The sequence below is a fragment of the Anas platyrhynchos genome, chromosome 2, assembly GCF_047663525.1.
Source record: "Anas platyrhynchos isolate ZD024472 breed Pekin duck chromosome 2, IASCAAS_PekinDuck_T2T, whole genome shotgun sequence".
NCBI classification, from domain to species: domain Eukaryota; kingdom Metazoa; phylum Chordata; class Aves; order Anseriformes; family Anatidae; genus Anas; species Anas platyrhynchos.
The window spans coordinates 54,962,483-54,980,781 of NC_092588.1; the positions used below are offsets into that span (position 1 = coordinate 54,962,483).

At 40.3% G+C, this 18,299-nt stretch overlaps 1 protein-coding gene across 5 annotated transcripts in view; it reads right to left on the reverse strand.

The window, feature by feature from the left end:
• The window catches only part of TMEM241 (transmembrane protein 241), a 49,728-nt gene that overhangs the window by 23,566 nt on the left and 7,863 nt on the right, over nt 1-18,299 (reverse strand). For 3 of the 5 annotated variants that reach the window (XM_013095109.4, XM_072034789.1, XM_027451951.3), the window contains exons 4-12: nt 17,789-17,870; nt 14,524-14,601; nt 12,870-12,895; nt 11,690-11,741; nt 10,770-10,818; nt 8,853-8,898; nt 7,874-7,909; nt 2,249-2,283; nt 899-968 (exon numbers count right to left, since the gene is read on the reverse strand). In XM_013095109.4, coding sequence (XP_012950563.3) covers nt 899-968; nt 2,249-2,283; nt 7,874-7,909; nt 8,853-8,898; nt 10,770-10,818; nt 11,690-11,741; nt 12,870-12,895; nt 14,524-14,601; nt 17,789-17,870 — 474 coding nt within the window. The remainder of the gene's footprint in view (nt 1-898; nt 969-2,248; nt 2,284-7,873; nt 7,910-8,852; nt 8,899-10,769; nt 10,819-11,689; nt 11,742-12,869; nt 12,896-14,523; nt 14,602-17,788; nt 17,871-18,299) is intronic. The other 2 variants (XM_072034791.1, XM_072034790.1) reach the window with 1 other exon arrangement.

Sequence of the window (18,299 nt, forward strand, 5' to 3'; positions counted from 1 at the left end):
TCTGGGCTAGCTAAATATCCATTAGTGCCTGAAGTTACACTTGTCTTCAAGAAGAAACAGAGTTCACCAGCTATTGAGAAACAAGTTATCTGATAGCTAGCTGCAATTTATTTGTATTACGTGCAGTCCACTCTTGAAAAAAATGACTTTTGTACCACAAACTACAGAGGAACTATTTAACAATCATTTTAAAATAACACCTTTTAACAGAGAATCCAGATACAAATCAGAAAATACGTAACAATCAGGAAACATTTGCACCATCAGTTAGCATGAAAACATTTTTCCCTCTCTAAAATGAAAATACTTCCATTAGGCAAAAGACTGGAGAGGAAGGACAGGAATAAATTACATGAGATAATTAAGACCTATAGTGAACATTTATGTTGTCCTGTGAGAATTACATTACTGGGCAATGAACTTTTGCTACTCAAAATAAAGGGATGCTTGTTAAAGCTTTTCCCTTTTACCCCCAAAAAGCATTCTGCCAAGTAACAAGATGTACAAGGAAATAAATCCATGTGCACCCATGCGGTGCTGAAGACTAATACTTTGTAATCTCTGCAAACAGCAAGTTTTACAAGGGCTAATCCAACTTGGGAAGCATTTAAGAGATGCTATTTATCAAAGCTTTGCTACATTAGGTAAGAACTACTTTGCTGGTGACTGGTAGCTCTCCTGGTTCCCTCAAACAATCACATTTACTTCACTTGCACAAACTTCAGTACATCTAAATCTTATGCCTTCAAATGCATTGCCACATGTTCTCTGCAGTTTTATTGGCTTATGCCAGTAAAAACTAGGATAGCTCCAATTATTTTATTTTTAAACCAAGAGCCAAGGCTGGAATTCAACAGTAATTTGAAAACATTCACATGCCCTGTTACAGAGAGGTTACCTGGCGCAGCAACTGCTGTGAAATCTGTAGAAGTACAGGAATGGAAAGTCCAAGGCACTGAAGAGATCACCTGAGGGACAAAGCAATACACTCAGTGGAACACAGGAAAAAAAAATTACCACTGTTACAAGCAGGGAACAGCAATTATACGAACATTACTGGTTTAACATTCCTTTGAGCCTTTACAGCTGGCTGACTTTTCATTTGTGATGCTTTCCACATTTCTAGTGTGCTTAATGATTTCTCCCTGACCTTGATTCCAGCCAGTCTCAGCCTTTGGTTGAAAAGGAGGAAAGGGATTATACAAAATATAAGAATATTCTTTGCCAGTATACAGTTGATCCTGCTGAAACAACAGTTCCCAGTGGCTAGACAGACATCGCATCCACTCTACTCAGAAGGTTGTGATGATTCCTGTTGAAGCAACAGGAAACACAGATACATGTTGGCTGCTTCTTCCTCTGGAATTTGAACTCTGTCACACAGAACAAGTCGAGAGGTTTAAGAGAGTTCTCCCAGATGCAGGCAGAGCTCTCAAGTACTTGCATTTCCAGGAACCTGGGCCCTGGCTGCTCTTAGTAGCAACAATTCCTGGGACTCCTTCATCCCTTGGGTCCTACAGATGCAGATGCAGCTCCACCTTTCACTTTTTGAAACACAGGCCTACTTCCCTAGCATTTCTGTCTATCCTGGTGGGGAAATGCTATATACATAATACGAACCACCAGTCAAAAGGGGGAATTCAAGTTTACTTAAATGTTTTTGGCTTTATTTTTCTGGCTGAGCAAGTGTTCTAGTGAAAGCAACAGACAGACACCTTTTTCCTTCTAACTCTTAAAAGACCTGTATGAGAGCAGTATTTTCCACCATCAAATATTGAGTTTCTTCAATTTTAGCCTTTGATTTTTTGCTACTTCAGATCCTGCCACAGGGTTAAGGGATGGGCTGCATCTCATGAAAACAACAAACTAAAATCTTTGTATAGCACTGAGGGAAACACAGAGAGGGAAGCTCAAATCTATTGGGAGCGCTGGAGCACTGCTCTCAAGAGGACACGTTCAGGAAGGGAACCTTTGTTCTTTGCCATGTACTACCTCAAAAGCTGTTGTTTGTTGGCTGCCCTATGCTGCTTCTTTGCAAAGGGCAGTTAAGAAAGATATTACCAAATATCAAACACAAATTACACAGTGTCAGGTACCTTCCTCTCTTCTTCCTACAAGATACCACATCATCAGTCATACTGCAATTGAATTCCACAGCTAACTTCCACAGGGTTTAGCCTCTAAAAACTTTCATGAAAAGGAAAGGCACTACAGAAACCTAAAAAAGAAGCAACTCAAACCACTTTACCTGCTGGATGGGATGCAGAGGCCAACAACACCACACTGAAAAATAAAAAAAGATTAATTATATATTACAGGAGTTATGATGCGGCCCCAACATTATGAAATGACAGCTTTGCTTTTTTTTTCATGGTGAAAACTATTTCAGTTATATAGAGTAAATGAGGCATAAAAAATAATACTGAAAAATGTAGCTGGAAAGAAATCTCCAGGGTTGCCACCTCTAACTTGCAACAGCGCTATTGCCAATAGTTTATCATGTCCTCTGTCTTGTGTGGCTCTGCCTGAAAATACCAAGTCTCAAAAATCTGCCAGCATGGATACTCCACAACTCTCTGGGTGACTTGTTCCAGGGCCACTCTACCCTCCTAACAAAGAGGTTTTTCCTGATGTCCAGTTTGCAAATCACCAAAGCTACAGTTTACGACTTTTGTTCCACATTATACTACCTGCTTCTTCTTAAAAGAGTTTGGATAAATCTAGGTTGATTTTAGCATTCCCTGTTACTCTCCAAGTCCTTTGTAACAGAGCTGCTGTTCAGCCAGCTGGTGACACTGAGGCAGAATCTGTAGGGAACTACAGACTTGAGCGACCCTCTGTCCAAGGATGAATTTCAACAGCATGCACAAATGTCTGCTTTGTAGAAATGTCCATATGTTGTGGAAGAGAGTTAAATACCCAGTCCTATGCAAGCAGTTGTACATTCGCTGCACATTCATGACCAAAAATGTTACGTGCAAAAAGATCAAATGCTGAAATTAAACAAGTTCTAAAAAGAAAAAATATGCATGAAATCAAAACAAAGTACCAGCCCAAGTGATACACAGATACAAGAGAACAAGAAAATCTGCTGTGACCAGTTCTTTTGCTGGAGAATTACTTAAGACTTCTGAGATCCTACATGGTCTTCATGCTCCGAGTTTGTAGTACAGGCTGTACAGAGCCTCCTTCAGCACTGTTGATTCTTCTTACAAATTTCTATTTTCTTTTTCTCACCCAAAACTTTTTATTTCACATTGTTTCAATGCTTAAAAGGCTACATAAAGATACTCTAGAGCATTATAGGATGGGAGAAGCGCATATGACTTCCAAAACAGAACTAGAGCTTCCTACAGACAACAACATGTGTCCATGTCGAACACAAGGGACAAGAGAGAGAAGGAGAAAACAGTATCTGGAGAGGCCACTTCCCTGATAAGTAGCAAGCACTGCACTTAGGAAGGTGAAAAGACATTCATTAATATTGTGAATGGCAAAGCTAGGCAGTTTCCCTTGCTAATTACCAGCGATTCTTACAGGTCACTGGGCACAGTAAGAGCAGTAAAGCACAAACCCAGCCAGTAGAAGGCCACATGATGAAAAGTTAAGGCAGAGGAAGAGCTGGAAATGGCTCCCAGCACGCATGATGGTTAGAAAATTTTGCTTGTTGTAAATGAGCAACCTCAGGTACCCATTACTGACTGAATAAGACAGACAACAGAGGACTGGAAGTACAACGATCAACATGAATTATGACTAACCTGTGTTTCTCCACTTTTACTTTTTGCATTATTGCTTTTAAAACAAAATAACAGTGAGATAGGGAAATGCTCTAAGAGAAACTTCCTTCTGCAACCAAGAGGTATTGATAACCATAGCAGACATCCCAGGCCTGAATCCAAGGAAAACATGGAGAAGGTTTTGTTTTCATCCTTGTAAAGTGCGGGGAAGGTTCAGGCACAAGGGTTGGATGGCATTAAAGCTGTACTGTAACTGCCCTGACCAGAACATCAGTAGAAAAGACTTATAAAAGCCAATCAGGGATCCAGGGGGTTCCAGAAGGACAGCCTGAACCTCAGGCCACAGCAGGTTTCCCACGCAGGGTTTTTCTGCTTCTCTGGTATTCAACTGTACCCACTAGTGTTCACCTAATAGTTCACCCCAAGAAGTAACATATCTCTACCTGCATCACCACAGGAGAAAGCCCAAGACAAGCTGCAACACACTCCTAAAACACATTATACATCCCTCCGCACGCCAGGTAGACATTTCTACCCCCCGCCTCACGCTAGCCTTTGCCAGTTGGCTGGCGAGAGAAATCTGGCTCCTGCCTTGGTGAAAAGTTGGTGACTGGAAAGGAATAAAAGAAAATACAAGATTACTGAGGAAAAAAGAAAGAAAAGGAAAAAAAAAGCATAAGTAGGAAGTATCAGAAGCACAAGAGTCAGAATGCAGTGAAATACAACATTGTGGTAAAAGAGGGTGTTGGGAACAAGACTGGAGGATGAGAGGGACAACAAAAGGGAAAGGGATGAAGAGGAGGATCGGGCTGGGCACTAAGAAGCAACATCATTCCTCCCTTCTCTGCACAGCACAGCTCTGCTTTCCTTCCCCTACATTTGTCCCTGGCCAGGCTCCCTTTTAAAAATCCCCTGAATAATCATGCTGGAAGCGATGAAGTAAGAACACCACCACACTTTCATCACCAACAAGTATTTGTTCAGATCTGGGACGTTCCTGTCCATACACATTTGCTAACGCTCGAACTTAAGATGTTCTCCCCCACAAAACTGTTTCAGATTTTGAAATGAGAAACAGGGCTTACAAGGACAGCATATGTCAGGAGACTGCTAATTTCAGCTGCACCTCTGAAAGCATCCAATACAGTTGTTTTTTCTTAAATTTAAATATATGTGTTTTTAATCTGACACCCTGGTGCATTATAACATCCAGTTGCTCGGTTCAGAGCTTTGAATCTGCTCTACCTAGGCAGTGCCTCCACACAGAGCACGATTTTGGTTTTGCACTGACAGAAACAGTTTGAGCAGATCCTGTGATGATAAAAACTATTTGGCTGTGTTCGCAGCCAAAGGTTGGAAAAGCCCTCCAAGATCATCTGGTCCAACCATCCCCCTACCACCAATGCCCCCACTAACCCATGTCCCCAAGCACCACGCCCAACCTCTCCTTGAACACCCTCAGGGACGGTGACTCCACCACCTCCCTGGGCAACCCGTCCCAGTGCCTGGCTGCTCTTTCTGAGGAGAAATGGCTCCTCATGTCCAACCTGAACCTTCCTGGCACAACTTGAGGCCATTCCCTCTTGTCCTATCACTAGTTACGTGTGAGAAGAGGCCTAAGAAGTTTGTGCTCATCCAGAGTTCAGAGTAAAATGTTTTCCATTCAGTGTTACTTGAAGTATTTTTGGCTGTTTTCTACAGAAATTAAGTTCTTGCCACAATACCGTGTGTCTGTCAGCCATCCTACATGGCTCTCAAACATGCTGACCAGCTTCCTCCATTATCTGGAAAACAGCAGACCTTTCAGAGGTAGCTACATGCTGATAGGTCTCATGAAGGGACAAATCCTGTGGCCAGTGCCTCTGGTGGCAGAAAGCCTCTCAGCCCCATTAGACACCAGAGGGCCTTCACTTCAGTGGCACCTCACCAAGGTCACAAACAAGGAGCGAGCTGCCACCAAATGTCACACCCTATCAGACATGATGGCCGTAATGACAACACACAAACTTGGAAGAAACCAGGTGTCCTTTATTCCACTGCTCGTGGTGCTGTTTGTTTTCCCTAGACAAGTTGAGGCCCAAGTGCCACGAACTGTGAGGCTCTCTACCAGACAGAAATATATACAGAAAGACAGAGAGACACGGATACTTAGAGATGTAAAACAAACATATGAGCATCCGGTCTTCCACCTCCTCTTTTCAAAGAACGAGGCACCCATTTTCCAGCAACTGCTTTGCACCATCATCTCACAAGCTATGCTGACCTTTAAGACCCTTAGATCATAAAACAATCTTTTCAAGGTTTAATAACACAGTTCTGCTTTTAATGAGATGCTTAAAAAGCCACCTCCCAACTTGCACAATCTCTCTGCCTTTTTTTTTTTTAATATATATTTTAAGTTTCTAAATACACACCACTGTACTTCACAGTTCCTTAGTTGAGAAGCTTCTCCTTTCCAAAATCCTCTGTATCCATAATCATCCTTTCCATGCAATGTGCAACTCCTGCTCTCTGCTGGACACAACTTCACAGACTTCAAAGGATACCATTAGCTAACATAATATGGAACACAGATCTCACTTCTCAATCAAAGCTGCAAAATCGAGGCCTTCAGCCAAAATCTGAACTTAAAGGTTCAGGCCCAGATGCAGTTTTCAACATAAATGACAACCAAGAGCCACAGTGAGGCAGCTGACAAATTAAAAATAATAGTAATAAGTTGAATTTACCACTTGTTTACTGATTCTTCCTTCATACTTCAACATTAAACATACAGCTATACTTCATTCAAGACTTTGTGGATTAACTCTGTACATAGCAGCACATTTGCAAGCTCCATGACAAGCATTCTTCGAAACAGTTCAATAAATACAACTACCTCCCTTCAGTAAAATTGATTTGCTTTGCACTTCACACTAAATAGGAAACAACACTTCAAACAAGAGCCTACTTCAAGCAAATTGATATTCAGGTACTGTCAACACATGGGACCTTGGTGAGTAGACACTGGAACCATACAAACCCCAAGTGGCCTGCATTACTTTTTTATGGCAATAGAAGATCTGATTGGGCTATGATAGGAAGAGATACATGGTGTTATGCTGATGATGCTCATAAGATAAATGGGAACCTAAGTTAAGTAACTATCTCACACCAGTGTCCCTGATATGTTCCTGTCAGGCATCTTTAATGAGGTTAAAGCACACATCCATCTAATCAAATGGCCAAGTTCAACTTCACTTTTGCTGTGCTTATTCCTAACTTCTGTTCTGTGTTCCACTTCTGCCCCAACTAATTTATGTATTTCAGTCCTTTCAACCACCTTTCTCCCTTAGAGCTCCACACTCCAGAGCATTCTCCTACAACTTTAGTTACCATTCTAAGAAAAGAGGTCAATATATACAAGACGATGTGATAGTGGATGGAGAAGGATCCAGTAGTCTCTTTATGTCTTACTTCAAATAAAGCCTCACAAAAATCTAGTGGAAGCCACGAACACTGAATGCTCCAGCTTATAGAGCTCTTTGGGGAAAGGATTTTTTTTTTTTGAACAAAACAACAAACAAACCAGAAACAACAAAATGAAACAAAAACAATAACAAAAAACAACCAGGGGACTCTGGTCTGTGACTCAGGCTCTTTTACTAGCTACAAAATAACAAGTCAGTTTTGTATCTCCAAATCAGAAAAACAGCTAAAGGTCTGAGTTACTCAATCGCACTAACGGCACTCTCAACCATCGGTTACTGCTCGTGTTCTTTGCACGTGGTACTTTTATAGTCGCTGCCTCTCCCCCTGGCAATTTAGTTTAAGTTTGATTTTCTGTGGTGGAGGTTTTGCCAGGGAGTTACTCAGTAAATATTATTTCTGGAAAAGATAGATCACTTGTGCACATGGTGATTAAAAATTCGTAATTAACACCTCGTTACCTCCCCAGGTGTATATTGGCGCACCCACCTACAACCGGAGCCAAAAACATGCAGCTGCTAAGCCATATTCTTCCAATGAACATCCTGATAAATAAATACATTTAAGTAGTGGTAGCTCTGAGTTTCCTAAACAAGACATGGTTAAATAGAAGGCATATGCAACATAAAAGCAACAATAGTGTATCAAAGGCTTATTCATTTTACCTGAATACATAATTGATGTACTGTTGGTCCAATTCACTAGGAGAGGAGAAGAGAGGGGGGAAAAAAAGTGTTCTTTTAGTAATGCCATTCACGTGATAGATCAGTCTAGGAAGCAGTATTTTAACACTATAATGTTGCAACATATTTGCATTATACATGTTATAATTATATAGCATATGTATTATATTATAAACAAACTACTAATATCATAACATTAATCAGCATACTAACCTACACAGCTTTTGCACACTATTTCTGTTGTTACTCTGCCAATGGGAGTCTCATTGAAAGTAAAGATATGGTGAGCTTAACCAAAATTTAGACCCCTTAAACAAAAACGGACAATGGTTTTGAAATAAATGAGCTTATTCATATCCTATACATATGTTGCACACATACACTTAATATGCAATGGCAACGCTTCCTTCCCTATACAGACAATTGTAGATTACAGACACCATGAATGTGTCGTGTGAACAATGCACCTGCTTTGAAAACTACTGGATGGTTGAAGGTCTAGCGTGCAAAGCTGTTGCAAAGTCTCAAGGTTTTTAAGTTATTCAGATATTCACAGCCTGCACCAACTCACCAGCTGTTAAACACTTTTGAGACTGTGTTCCGTTGGGAATTACCGACACAGACAAACCTCGCAGCTTTCAAGTCTAACAGAAACTAACATTTCCTCTTCATGCCAGCGCCAGTAATGAGGGGATATTTTTCCAGGATTGAGTCATCATCCTTTGATAACACACTGTTTAAAATTAATTCAGTGTTTGCATTAGCAGTATAAGTATCAATAACTGCATGGTATTCTTAAGATCATCAACAACAAGGCTCCTCTTGTAAAAGTCATTAATGATTAACCAAGAGTGATCCAGTTCATCCCGATAAAGCAGAGATCCTACAGTTTACTGACTGCTACATAGATCAACCCTCTTTGATAGCAACCTCCTTCTTTAAAAAAAAAAAATTACAATACCTGAAAGAACTAGGTTTCCAGAGCTTGTGAAATACTTTATAAGCCCCTGCAATTGAAATGATGTGTAATTACCATAAGATGCAATCATTCTGACAAACAACAGCTTATCTGGTCATTGGTACTGACAGCTGTGGAAGCCCTTCAAATTACAGTTAGCAACAGAGCACAAAGGATGAGTAAATCATGAGTAAAATCAACCTATCGCTCCGAATTCATGGTTTTCAAAGTGTTATCACCTCAGATTACCCTCATGCTACACATTTCTGCTAGTCCTTCCAAAGAGATGACTTCTAGCTCATGGAAACAAAAAATGGGGAGGGAAGAACAAATGTCCATGTAAATGAAGTGCTGAATAATCCATTCTTCCCATTTTTCACTATTTTTCTGGGTACCTTCTATGATGTGTTCATCTATATAGGCTCCTATAGCTGTTGGTTCTGAGCCATTTTTGCCCTTTGCAGTTCTCTCAGCTCCTGGCTGTCCAGGCTCTCTGCAATCTTTACCTACTCACCTCTTGTTTATCTCCCATTTCTGTTTTGGAAAAGGCTTTAAGCACTCAAGAAAGAAATAACACAGCTTCCGGCTCTAGTTGTTTAGGCCTCTTCCATACCTTTTCCTCCCTTTTACCATTTCTCTTCGAACCAAGCTGAAAAGTTAAACATACCCTTCCTCTATGTTCTACCTTAATTATGTGGTAAGTCCATTCACCTGTTCACCCTTTCTTTCAGCATCATTTTGTTAGTTGATAGAAAACGTAATTACATAAAAACTTCAACAGCGACATAAACAGCTTTCCCTCAGAAATAAGCAAAATGAAAAAAAAAAAAAAAAAGATGTATTTTGAGCATAAATGTTATGTTGTCACTTCCTACACATTTCAACAACCCAGATAAGGGCTCACGGAGGTTCTGAGCAGTGTTCCACCTCTGATCTAGCAACGCTTTACAAAGGAAACAATTGAGAAAGCAGGAACATCACTAGTTATAGTAAACAAGTATTTGAAGGGAAAAATCCTTAGATTGTTGTTTTATCTAAGTAAGCAAACAATTACCACATGACATTTCCTACAGAAAAAGTAATACTTCTTACTTGTATACAACTTTTTTCGCATGCAATCTCTAGACCTCCTTAGACACAAATACATATAAACACACGACCTCTGACCTAAAAAATTTACAAAAGGAATACACAAAATAAAGAAGGAATCATCCCTAATTTGCAGACAAGACTTAACATATGAATGAGTCGGTCTTACAGCAGTTCTAAGAACAAAATACAAATCCCTTACAATCCAACTTAACGTTATAAATATCACTACTCAGGTTTTCTTCAGATTTTTTAGGTCTGTTTTTAGCTTTTCAGGGAAGAATTATTGTTTATCCAAATTAATGTTTAACCTGAAAAAGACAAAATTTAAGCATACAAATACCGACAGGTCATGCAACTCTTTTTTGTTGTTGTTTCTTTGTTTTTAAAAACGCATATGATTGCATCAAAAACACCAACATTTCAACACCCTTCCTCTGGGAGCATATTCCATGATATTTTAGAATACTTTTTATGAGCTTTTAAATGAAACGAGTGTGTGCAATAAAGATATTATTTGTTTTTCTTCATGTTTCTTCTCCCCCCTGAGAGAAGCGTCTCTTAGAGGCCAACCATTAAAAACTCCCAGAAAGGCTTAGTGTTGATTAAAACTGTATGTGTGTTTTCTCATCCACAATTAACTGACTGCAGTATCTAGCTTATTCCTTTATTTTCAACACAAAGGCTATAAAAGGAACTCACTTTCTTTACTGACCTTCTTTATTCCCTTACATCAAAACCAGTAAATATCAGTAACTTCACAATAAAGCTGATTTGCTTCTACAACACGTTTACTCTTCAGAAATCTCCTTCCAAAAGAAAATGACTTACCAACGCAGATCAAGTGAATTAGGGCCCAGAAATAACCGTTTGGATCAAACTGCAATAAAGAACATTTAAGTAAATTAAGGCATGTTCATATAAACATAGGTATTACCATTTCCCTGCAGTTAGCTTCACAAAGCTACACCACAAGTAAGGAGAAGAAAGTCTAGAGAAGACTAAAGTCCTTTTTGCTCCCCTTAGAAATTTGGCATATACAAGGTATCTATCCTATTACCCAGGCTCTCAGCCTTGGTGAGGACAGCTCTGTTTCTTTCAGACATAGACACCATTTTAAACAGCCTGAGACTATGAACTCCAGCCTGTTTACTCTTGTATCACAGCCATTTTTCACTCAGCAGAAAAGTTCACTTCTGGCTGCCCCTGGACATTTGGATTGGCAATCAGAGAGGGCTGTGGGGATCAGAGGAATACCACTAAGGTCTTGGAAGCGGTGTTCTCTTGCCTCTTTTCTCCTCTCAGCCTCTCCAGCAGCTAAGCAGTCTCTTTCTCCAAGGCTCTCAGGAACTGCAGAGTATCCTGAAAGAACATTCTATGAAGAGAGCCTACTGTGCTCAATTAATGGGGAAGAAATAAACATTTTTGAGGGGAATTCACCTGGCCTATTTTTGATGTCTGCTTTCAGGGAAGATGGATTATACACCAGAAGTTTCCACTCTGTACCGTAAAGTTATACCAAGGTTTTTTCTGCCACTGGCTTCACTGAAGAGCTCTGTGTGTGCACTGGTCAGAGGTTTTTACCAGGATGCAAACACATTAAAACCAGCAAGATTACAACAAGGCAACAGGCCACACTTAACGACTCCTTTGCAGGAATCCTGCCCTAGCTTACAAGTCAAAGCTGCATCCCTTCTATGAGAACAAACATCAAGGTCAAGCTAGAGCTGTTTCACAAAAACAGAGCTCACCTGTGTGTCAAACAAAGGAAGGCACACTGCTGCTACCAGAAGGAACAGCACACTGTGGGAAAGAGAAAAAAAACAAGACTGAAAGCTTGTACTCCCAGTGAAATATGGACACTTCCACTTGATTTTACGGCGATGCTTTGTTTACTTCATTTTTATTCCATGTAATTAAAAAGCAATTTCTGCCACCAAAATTAATTTTTACATCAGACACGCTTCATAAATAATAATACAGAACAATGTTGTATAAGAAAAGCAGCACAAAACACCCCTAGTCCGTTGAGCTGGACTAAACAAAACCTTAAACTGTGGCTGAGTCAGGATTTCTACAGGTTACACAGAAAATGCAGGTGGAAAATTTCTATGGACAATCACTATTAGTAATAGTGGATATTTGCTTTTGCAGCTCATTTTCCTGCTTTGCAGGGACACAGAAGACAGAATAAATAAGATTAAAAAACAAAACAAAACAAAACAAAACCTGGTGTCCTTGAAGATAATCCAGTAGTGAAAATAAGGCAGTAAATGAGTCAGTCAGCTAATGGGAACATCAGGGAGGGAGTAGGAAGACAGGGCCTCCAAACACACTAACATATGAACCAAAACCATCCACTCTAAGTACAGCTTAAAGATTACAAAGCACGGAGGACACTTTTTTCAAGAGGATAGGCAGGAAGAATGAAACTTCTAACACAGGTATAGCCAGTTTCTGTTTGTCACTTTATCCCCTTTTTGAAGCCCAACCAAGATTAAGAAGGTTGTGTATCAGTGCTAACAGAATGATGCTGGATGTCACCCACCTCTTCTTTCTTAGGAAAGGCATTTTTAGCTATTTTCTATCACATCATCTTTTCTTACTGTTTTATCTACTGGATTATCAAACTTGATTTCCACCTCCTTTTCAAAAACATTCTTACAATCACTGCTATGTTACTCAGGAAGATTACCCTTCTAGCTGTTTTTATTTTTTATAATGAGGAAAAAAAAAAAAGATCTATTTATGCAATTGATAAAAAAATGGTTTCAAAAACATTTAATTACTTCTGTTGCAATTCAGACTCACTGCCTACAGGAATGTGTCTTAATATTCTTCATTGTTTTGATGTGCTACTGGCTGAAACAAATACAGAAGCTGGAGGCAAAACAAGTCTGAATCTGAATCTGAGCAGTTTTTAAAACTTACCTACACACTTTCAGATGAGAGGTCTGCTGTAGAAAAGAACAAAAGATTAAAAAATTAATCCATGTGATCACAGATGATCTTCCTGCACCAAACACATTAAAAAGCCACTGAACACTCAACAACCCGTTATGTTTGAGTACTGCTTAGCAAATTTATTTTGAAAAATAAAAATAAAAAAATAGAACAAGGATTACAGATTAGCCTACTTCCTTTTTCTTTTTTAATTATTATTTTTAGGTTATTTACCAGTAAGTATACCTAAAGTCAGTCGCTAACTTAATACCTGATCCTCGCTCACATCTTGAAGTATACCAAAACTGCATTTTGTATGTACTCAAATATTAAGTATCCTAAATTAATTCGGTATTATCCCAACCAAATCAGTCTTGGTCTAAATTCATGAGTTTCCTAATCCCCTGGGCCAAAATTATTCCCCAGAAGACTCCTAGCAAGACCCGTGTTTGCATTATCCATCCCCATCATGCTTCTGTTTTCAAAGACATGAAATATAAGCATGTGAGCTAGAAGAAAAAGATAAAAACACTTTGGCAGGGACACTAGACGGGGAAATATGCCACAGGGACATGCCATGATATACCTTATTATACCTTTCACACCTCTTCAGCTTGTTACAAATAGCAAACATCAGCCATTTATTTGTCTTCTATATGCACAGCAGAGGTAATGAAGGGAAGACACTTTCCACTGCAAGCCATAGGCCAGGCCATTGCAGAAATGATTTTGTGATTTCCCAGTGCTACCTCACACAGCAGCTCTCTGCTTTTACAATTAAAAAAGCATTTCATTGCCTAAAAAGAAAAATCTCCTGTAGTGTAGCTGAAGAGACAAAAAAAATTCTCTTATTAAAGTAAGCAGGAATTGTCCAGTTGTTCCAATACTTTAACAGGTATTGGAACAGATCCTCAAGCACTCAGAAAGAAATCCAAAAACGCATTGTTTGTCCAAAATTTCACGTGGAGATGTGATCTATCAAAGGGTTACAGTAAACAGAATTACATTAGGTGAGCAAGCAGTCACTAGTGGGGTTCCCTGTGGCTCCATTTTAGGTCCAGTTCTCTTCAATGTTTTTATAAATGACTTGGATTACTAGGACAAGAAGGTATTTTGAGTAAGTCTGCAGGTCACACTAAACTGGGAGGAGGTGTTGACTCCATCAAGGGTGGAGAGGCCTCGCAGAAAGATCTTGACAAATTAGAGAGCTGGGTAATCACCAACCACATGAAGTTTAACAAGAGCAAGTGCCTTCCAACTGGGAAGGGGCAACCCTGGATATCTGCACAGACTGGGGGACAAGAGGCTGGAGAACAGCCCTTAGCTCAAACGATGAAATTCTTACATTTAGCATGAGAGAGATGGTCTCATATGGCATGAGACCAAGCCAGTCTTTGAAACAGAGATCAAACCATCAATATGCACTTGCAGTCTTTCATCAACTAAAGAGGAAATTAAAACATCGATATGGATACTCGTCAACAGCAAATCTCTCTCTGGGACTCATTAGGGACTTGCTATCACAGCGAGAGCAGAAAAGCACTCAGCAGTAATGCCTATATAAAAAGAAACGAGGTGCTTTGTTATAGGGCAGTTATATCACCGGAGGTGCCTTGAATACCCCAATTAATAGACCAATTACCTCTTTCTGCACAAACTTCTGGAAGCCACAGTTTATGACTTCTGCCGCGTTCTGTATGGCGAGGAACACTGGAATTGGCTGCCGTTAGGAGAGAGAAAAAAAAAAAGGCCTGAATCAACTCAGAACAGTCACCGGCATAGGAATGGGTGCTCCTCTTAGGGCTACCTGCCCCAGGGTTTTGTGTTGCTTGTTTTTAAATTGTAAACCCACGTCATATCTCCTAAAAGGGACTTAGCCCCATTCCAAGAGCACGATCACTTCTCCCACTTTTGAGTGCTCGGTCTGTTTGCTCATACAGAGCTACCACTGCAAGCTTTGCCACAGGTTTTGCCTCTCAATTCATGTACCCACAGCCTCCACAGCAAACCATTCTCATTAGTTTTCCCGTCTCTGTCTGCGGGTACTAAGAATACAGTGTTACTCCTAGCAACAAAACCACCAGGAAGATTATTTTCGGCAATTGCTTTCTGTTCCTGCTAGGAAGAGCTGCCAGAAATTAGGGTGGAAATATAATAGTTCACACACGAGTGATGCTGAAATTATATCCAAGGAGGCATCTGGCCACCATCCCAATATGAAATCATTAAGCAACAAACCCCAGCGATAACAATAATGAGTAAGACACCCATCGCCCCAGGCAAAACCAACTTGAATTAGTGGTTCCTAACACTTCCTCCAAATCAGATCCATGGTCTCTCAGCCAGGCGAAACAGAAGCAACTCTCTGCTCCAATTAAGATAACCTGAAGACTAAAGCAGTTGTAGGAAGCAGTATTTCCCTTCTTATGGGTAGTATTTAAATCACGAGTAGAGAATGAGTTAATTTCTCAGTGATGCCCTTGCCTTGTAAGTATCATACAGCAAGCACCTCCTTGTCTTGACTTTGTGATCAGAAATCTGTATTTGCTGTATTTTTCTTTTCTTTCCCATAAAGCTGGATAAGGATCACTAAATAAACATTGAAAGCCCTAACGACAACTGGGGTGGATCCATAAACACAGCAGTTTCACCAAGGTAACTCTTAACACCTCTAAATTAGCAAGGAATGAAAAATCACACAAACAGAACTAGCATGAATTTGTCAGCTCCTGCTTCACCCTTTCCGAAAACCAGTTCTCACCCCTGGTGCTGGACAGCTAAGCACAATGAAACACAATTATCTAACATATGCATCCTGAGCCTGACACGATAGGAAATACAAGTAACTATAAAGAAATAACCATACACAAGGCCAGTTGACAGCAAAATTTACATTATTCCTTTTGTGAAGCCAATTTGTTGGGTTTTTCTTTCCTCCCTCTCCCCTTTTGGCTCCACTTTTGGCTCTTCCGTATGCGTTTCGGAGCCAACAATGGCTCCAGTTTGCCTAGCCCTGTTAACCTTCTCCATATGTCTGCCGTCTTTGAAGTGACTTTCTTTAATTTGTGAGTGGACTTAACGCTAACAAAGAGAAAGGTTTACTCGTTGGATAGGCAGGGTGAACAGACTCCATCCAAACTTCCCCTCGCAGTTCTGCATACTTTTGCTACTGCATCACAGTCCAGAGCTAAGCAGCCCTCTTCCAGCCCTGAACTCTTGGGCAGGAGAACTGCCAGCGACCCTCAGGAGAGGCACAAATAGAGACTATATTACAGCCCTGGCAGTACACAGTAGTGTTTGAAAGTGGGCATCCCTGGATTTGGTCCAAAAAGTTCACGTAATTTCCACTTTGGAAACAAACCCACTTCATTCAAGTACACCTGTGAGGTGCACCATTCTGGTACAAGGACTGGGAGAGTGCATTTTTCTTCTCATCATGTCATAAAACTGTTGTAGGCAAAGTCACTGTAAATAAAGCTGGCACGTATTGAATTTAGGACCAGTACAAGGAACTATGTACTAATTATGGCCTAAAACTACCCATCTTTCTTCCTAAAATGGCCACAGAATTAGGCCTCAAAACCCTCATCCATGAACAAAAAGCCATGCAGAAATGGGAGATGCTCCTGATGAACGGTTTGGGATAAAAATCAAAAAAAACATTCACAGGCCCTCTGCCACTCCAGTGCATCTCACTGTTGAATGACCATGGAGCAGGGAAGGCATGGAAATGATATAATTTACAGGACTGTGAAAGAAGAAATAGCCAGAGAGGATATGATTCGGGCCTCCTCCACCTCCCAGGTGAGCAGGCAGAAAAGGTGCCACTGCTGAGGCTTTATCGCTGCTTCCAGGCAGCTCTCTTCTTACAGATCTTTGCTGGAACTTGCTTTGCCAAGGAAGCAGGAGGAAGTAAATGCAGTCACGATGAGAGAGAGCTAATCTGGAGGCACATGGCTTCTGAGCACACAGCCAGGCTTTAACAAAGATCACCGGGGTCTAAGATGAGACCCACTGCATTAGTAAGAGGACAGAGACCATCTGTCACTCTCTGTCCTGCCTCTCCACTGGGATATTTGTAGGATGTTTACCACAAGCAGAATCTTGTCCAAAAAGAATTCCCTTTTGATCCTTTTTGGGGTTTAGGAGTTGGTAGGAGTGAGCTGGCTCTGGAATCAAACCAAGGTGTAATGACAGAAGAGGACTAGAGGAGAATCTGGTCTTGCAGACTTATTTCTTGCAGAAACAGTAGTAAAACATTGCTTTAAAAAAAAAAAAAATAACATCACATTTACTTTTTTGAGAAACGCTGGCTCACTTAAGTAAAAGGCAGTCAACTTCAATGAAAGCAGGTTTGATATCCCCTGAATAAACATTTGCTAGGTTACTGTGATTGAAACGGATCATCAGTCCAATGTCTCTAACCACTCCCATTATCTCTTCCGGACATTCAATTTATTTTCTCAAATCTTGTAAAGCCTCAAAGCCTCTCACTGAAATAGTTTTCATCCTCCTCCTGGAAGTATTTCCCACAGACATGTGTCCCATTTACCCTTTTGCAAAGATACAGCTAATAATTTCTGTAACTTCTTCCCTGTTTGCACAGTTCAGACTACCAAGGATCTGTCTGCAAAACCTGGAATATTTTGGAGAGATGCTGAGTTCTTCAGACTGTCAGAGAGACCACGGAAAGGTGAAGGTATTTTATGGTTTTTATTACTGCTTTACACTTTGTAGGACTGGATTGCTGCCCTAGGACCATTAACAGATTCTGTATTATTGGAACTCCTCCTCCCTTCTTTCCCCCCAACCCAAGAACATCATTAAACACCTTGTATGAAGGGAACATTGTTTGCTCAAAAAAGTCGAGGCAGTAATGAACTGACTTCTACTCATGCATTTCTTACCAATCTAGATAGTGCCCTAGAGCCAGCGTAAATAATGCCCACAAAAAGTACTGAAGCAGGCAGCCATGACAGGATTTCAGACCTGTGAAAACAAATAGAATTGCATTACTTCACCACATTCTGTTTACATGCAGCCAGCAACACCTACTTGCAAGGAATATTAGATATATATATATTCAAAAGTGTACATATTAAATTTATTGTCTGATTGTTCAGTATTCCTCCCACTTACTAAAGAAGGCCCCGAGACAGAAATGAACCACTTCATCTAATCCCAGATAGCCAAGATTTCTGCTAGTTCTTTTCTTGTACTTTTTCCTTGTCTGCTCTCCTACCAAAAAAAAATTATTTCATAGCAATTGCTCCTATTGGTTTTAAGGGAGAGCAATTCCATTTCAGTAAGTTCCTTGACACACTGTAAAAGGAAGAAAAAAACCTTACAAATGAAGGCATAAAATGGCGCACTTGCACAGACAGCACACATTTGCACTATGTACAAATACACTTGCCC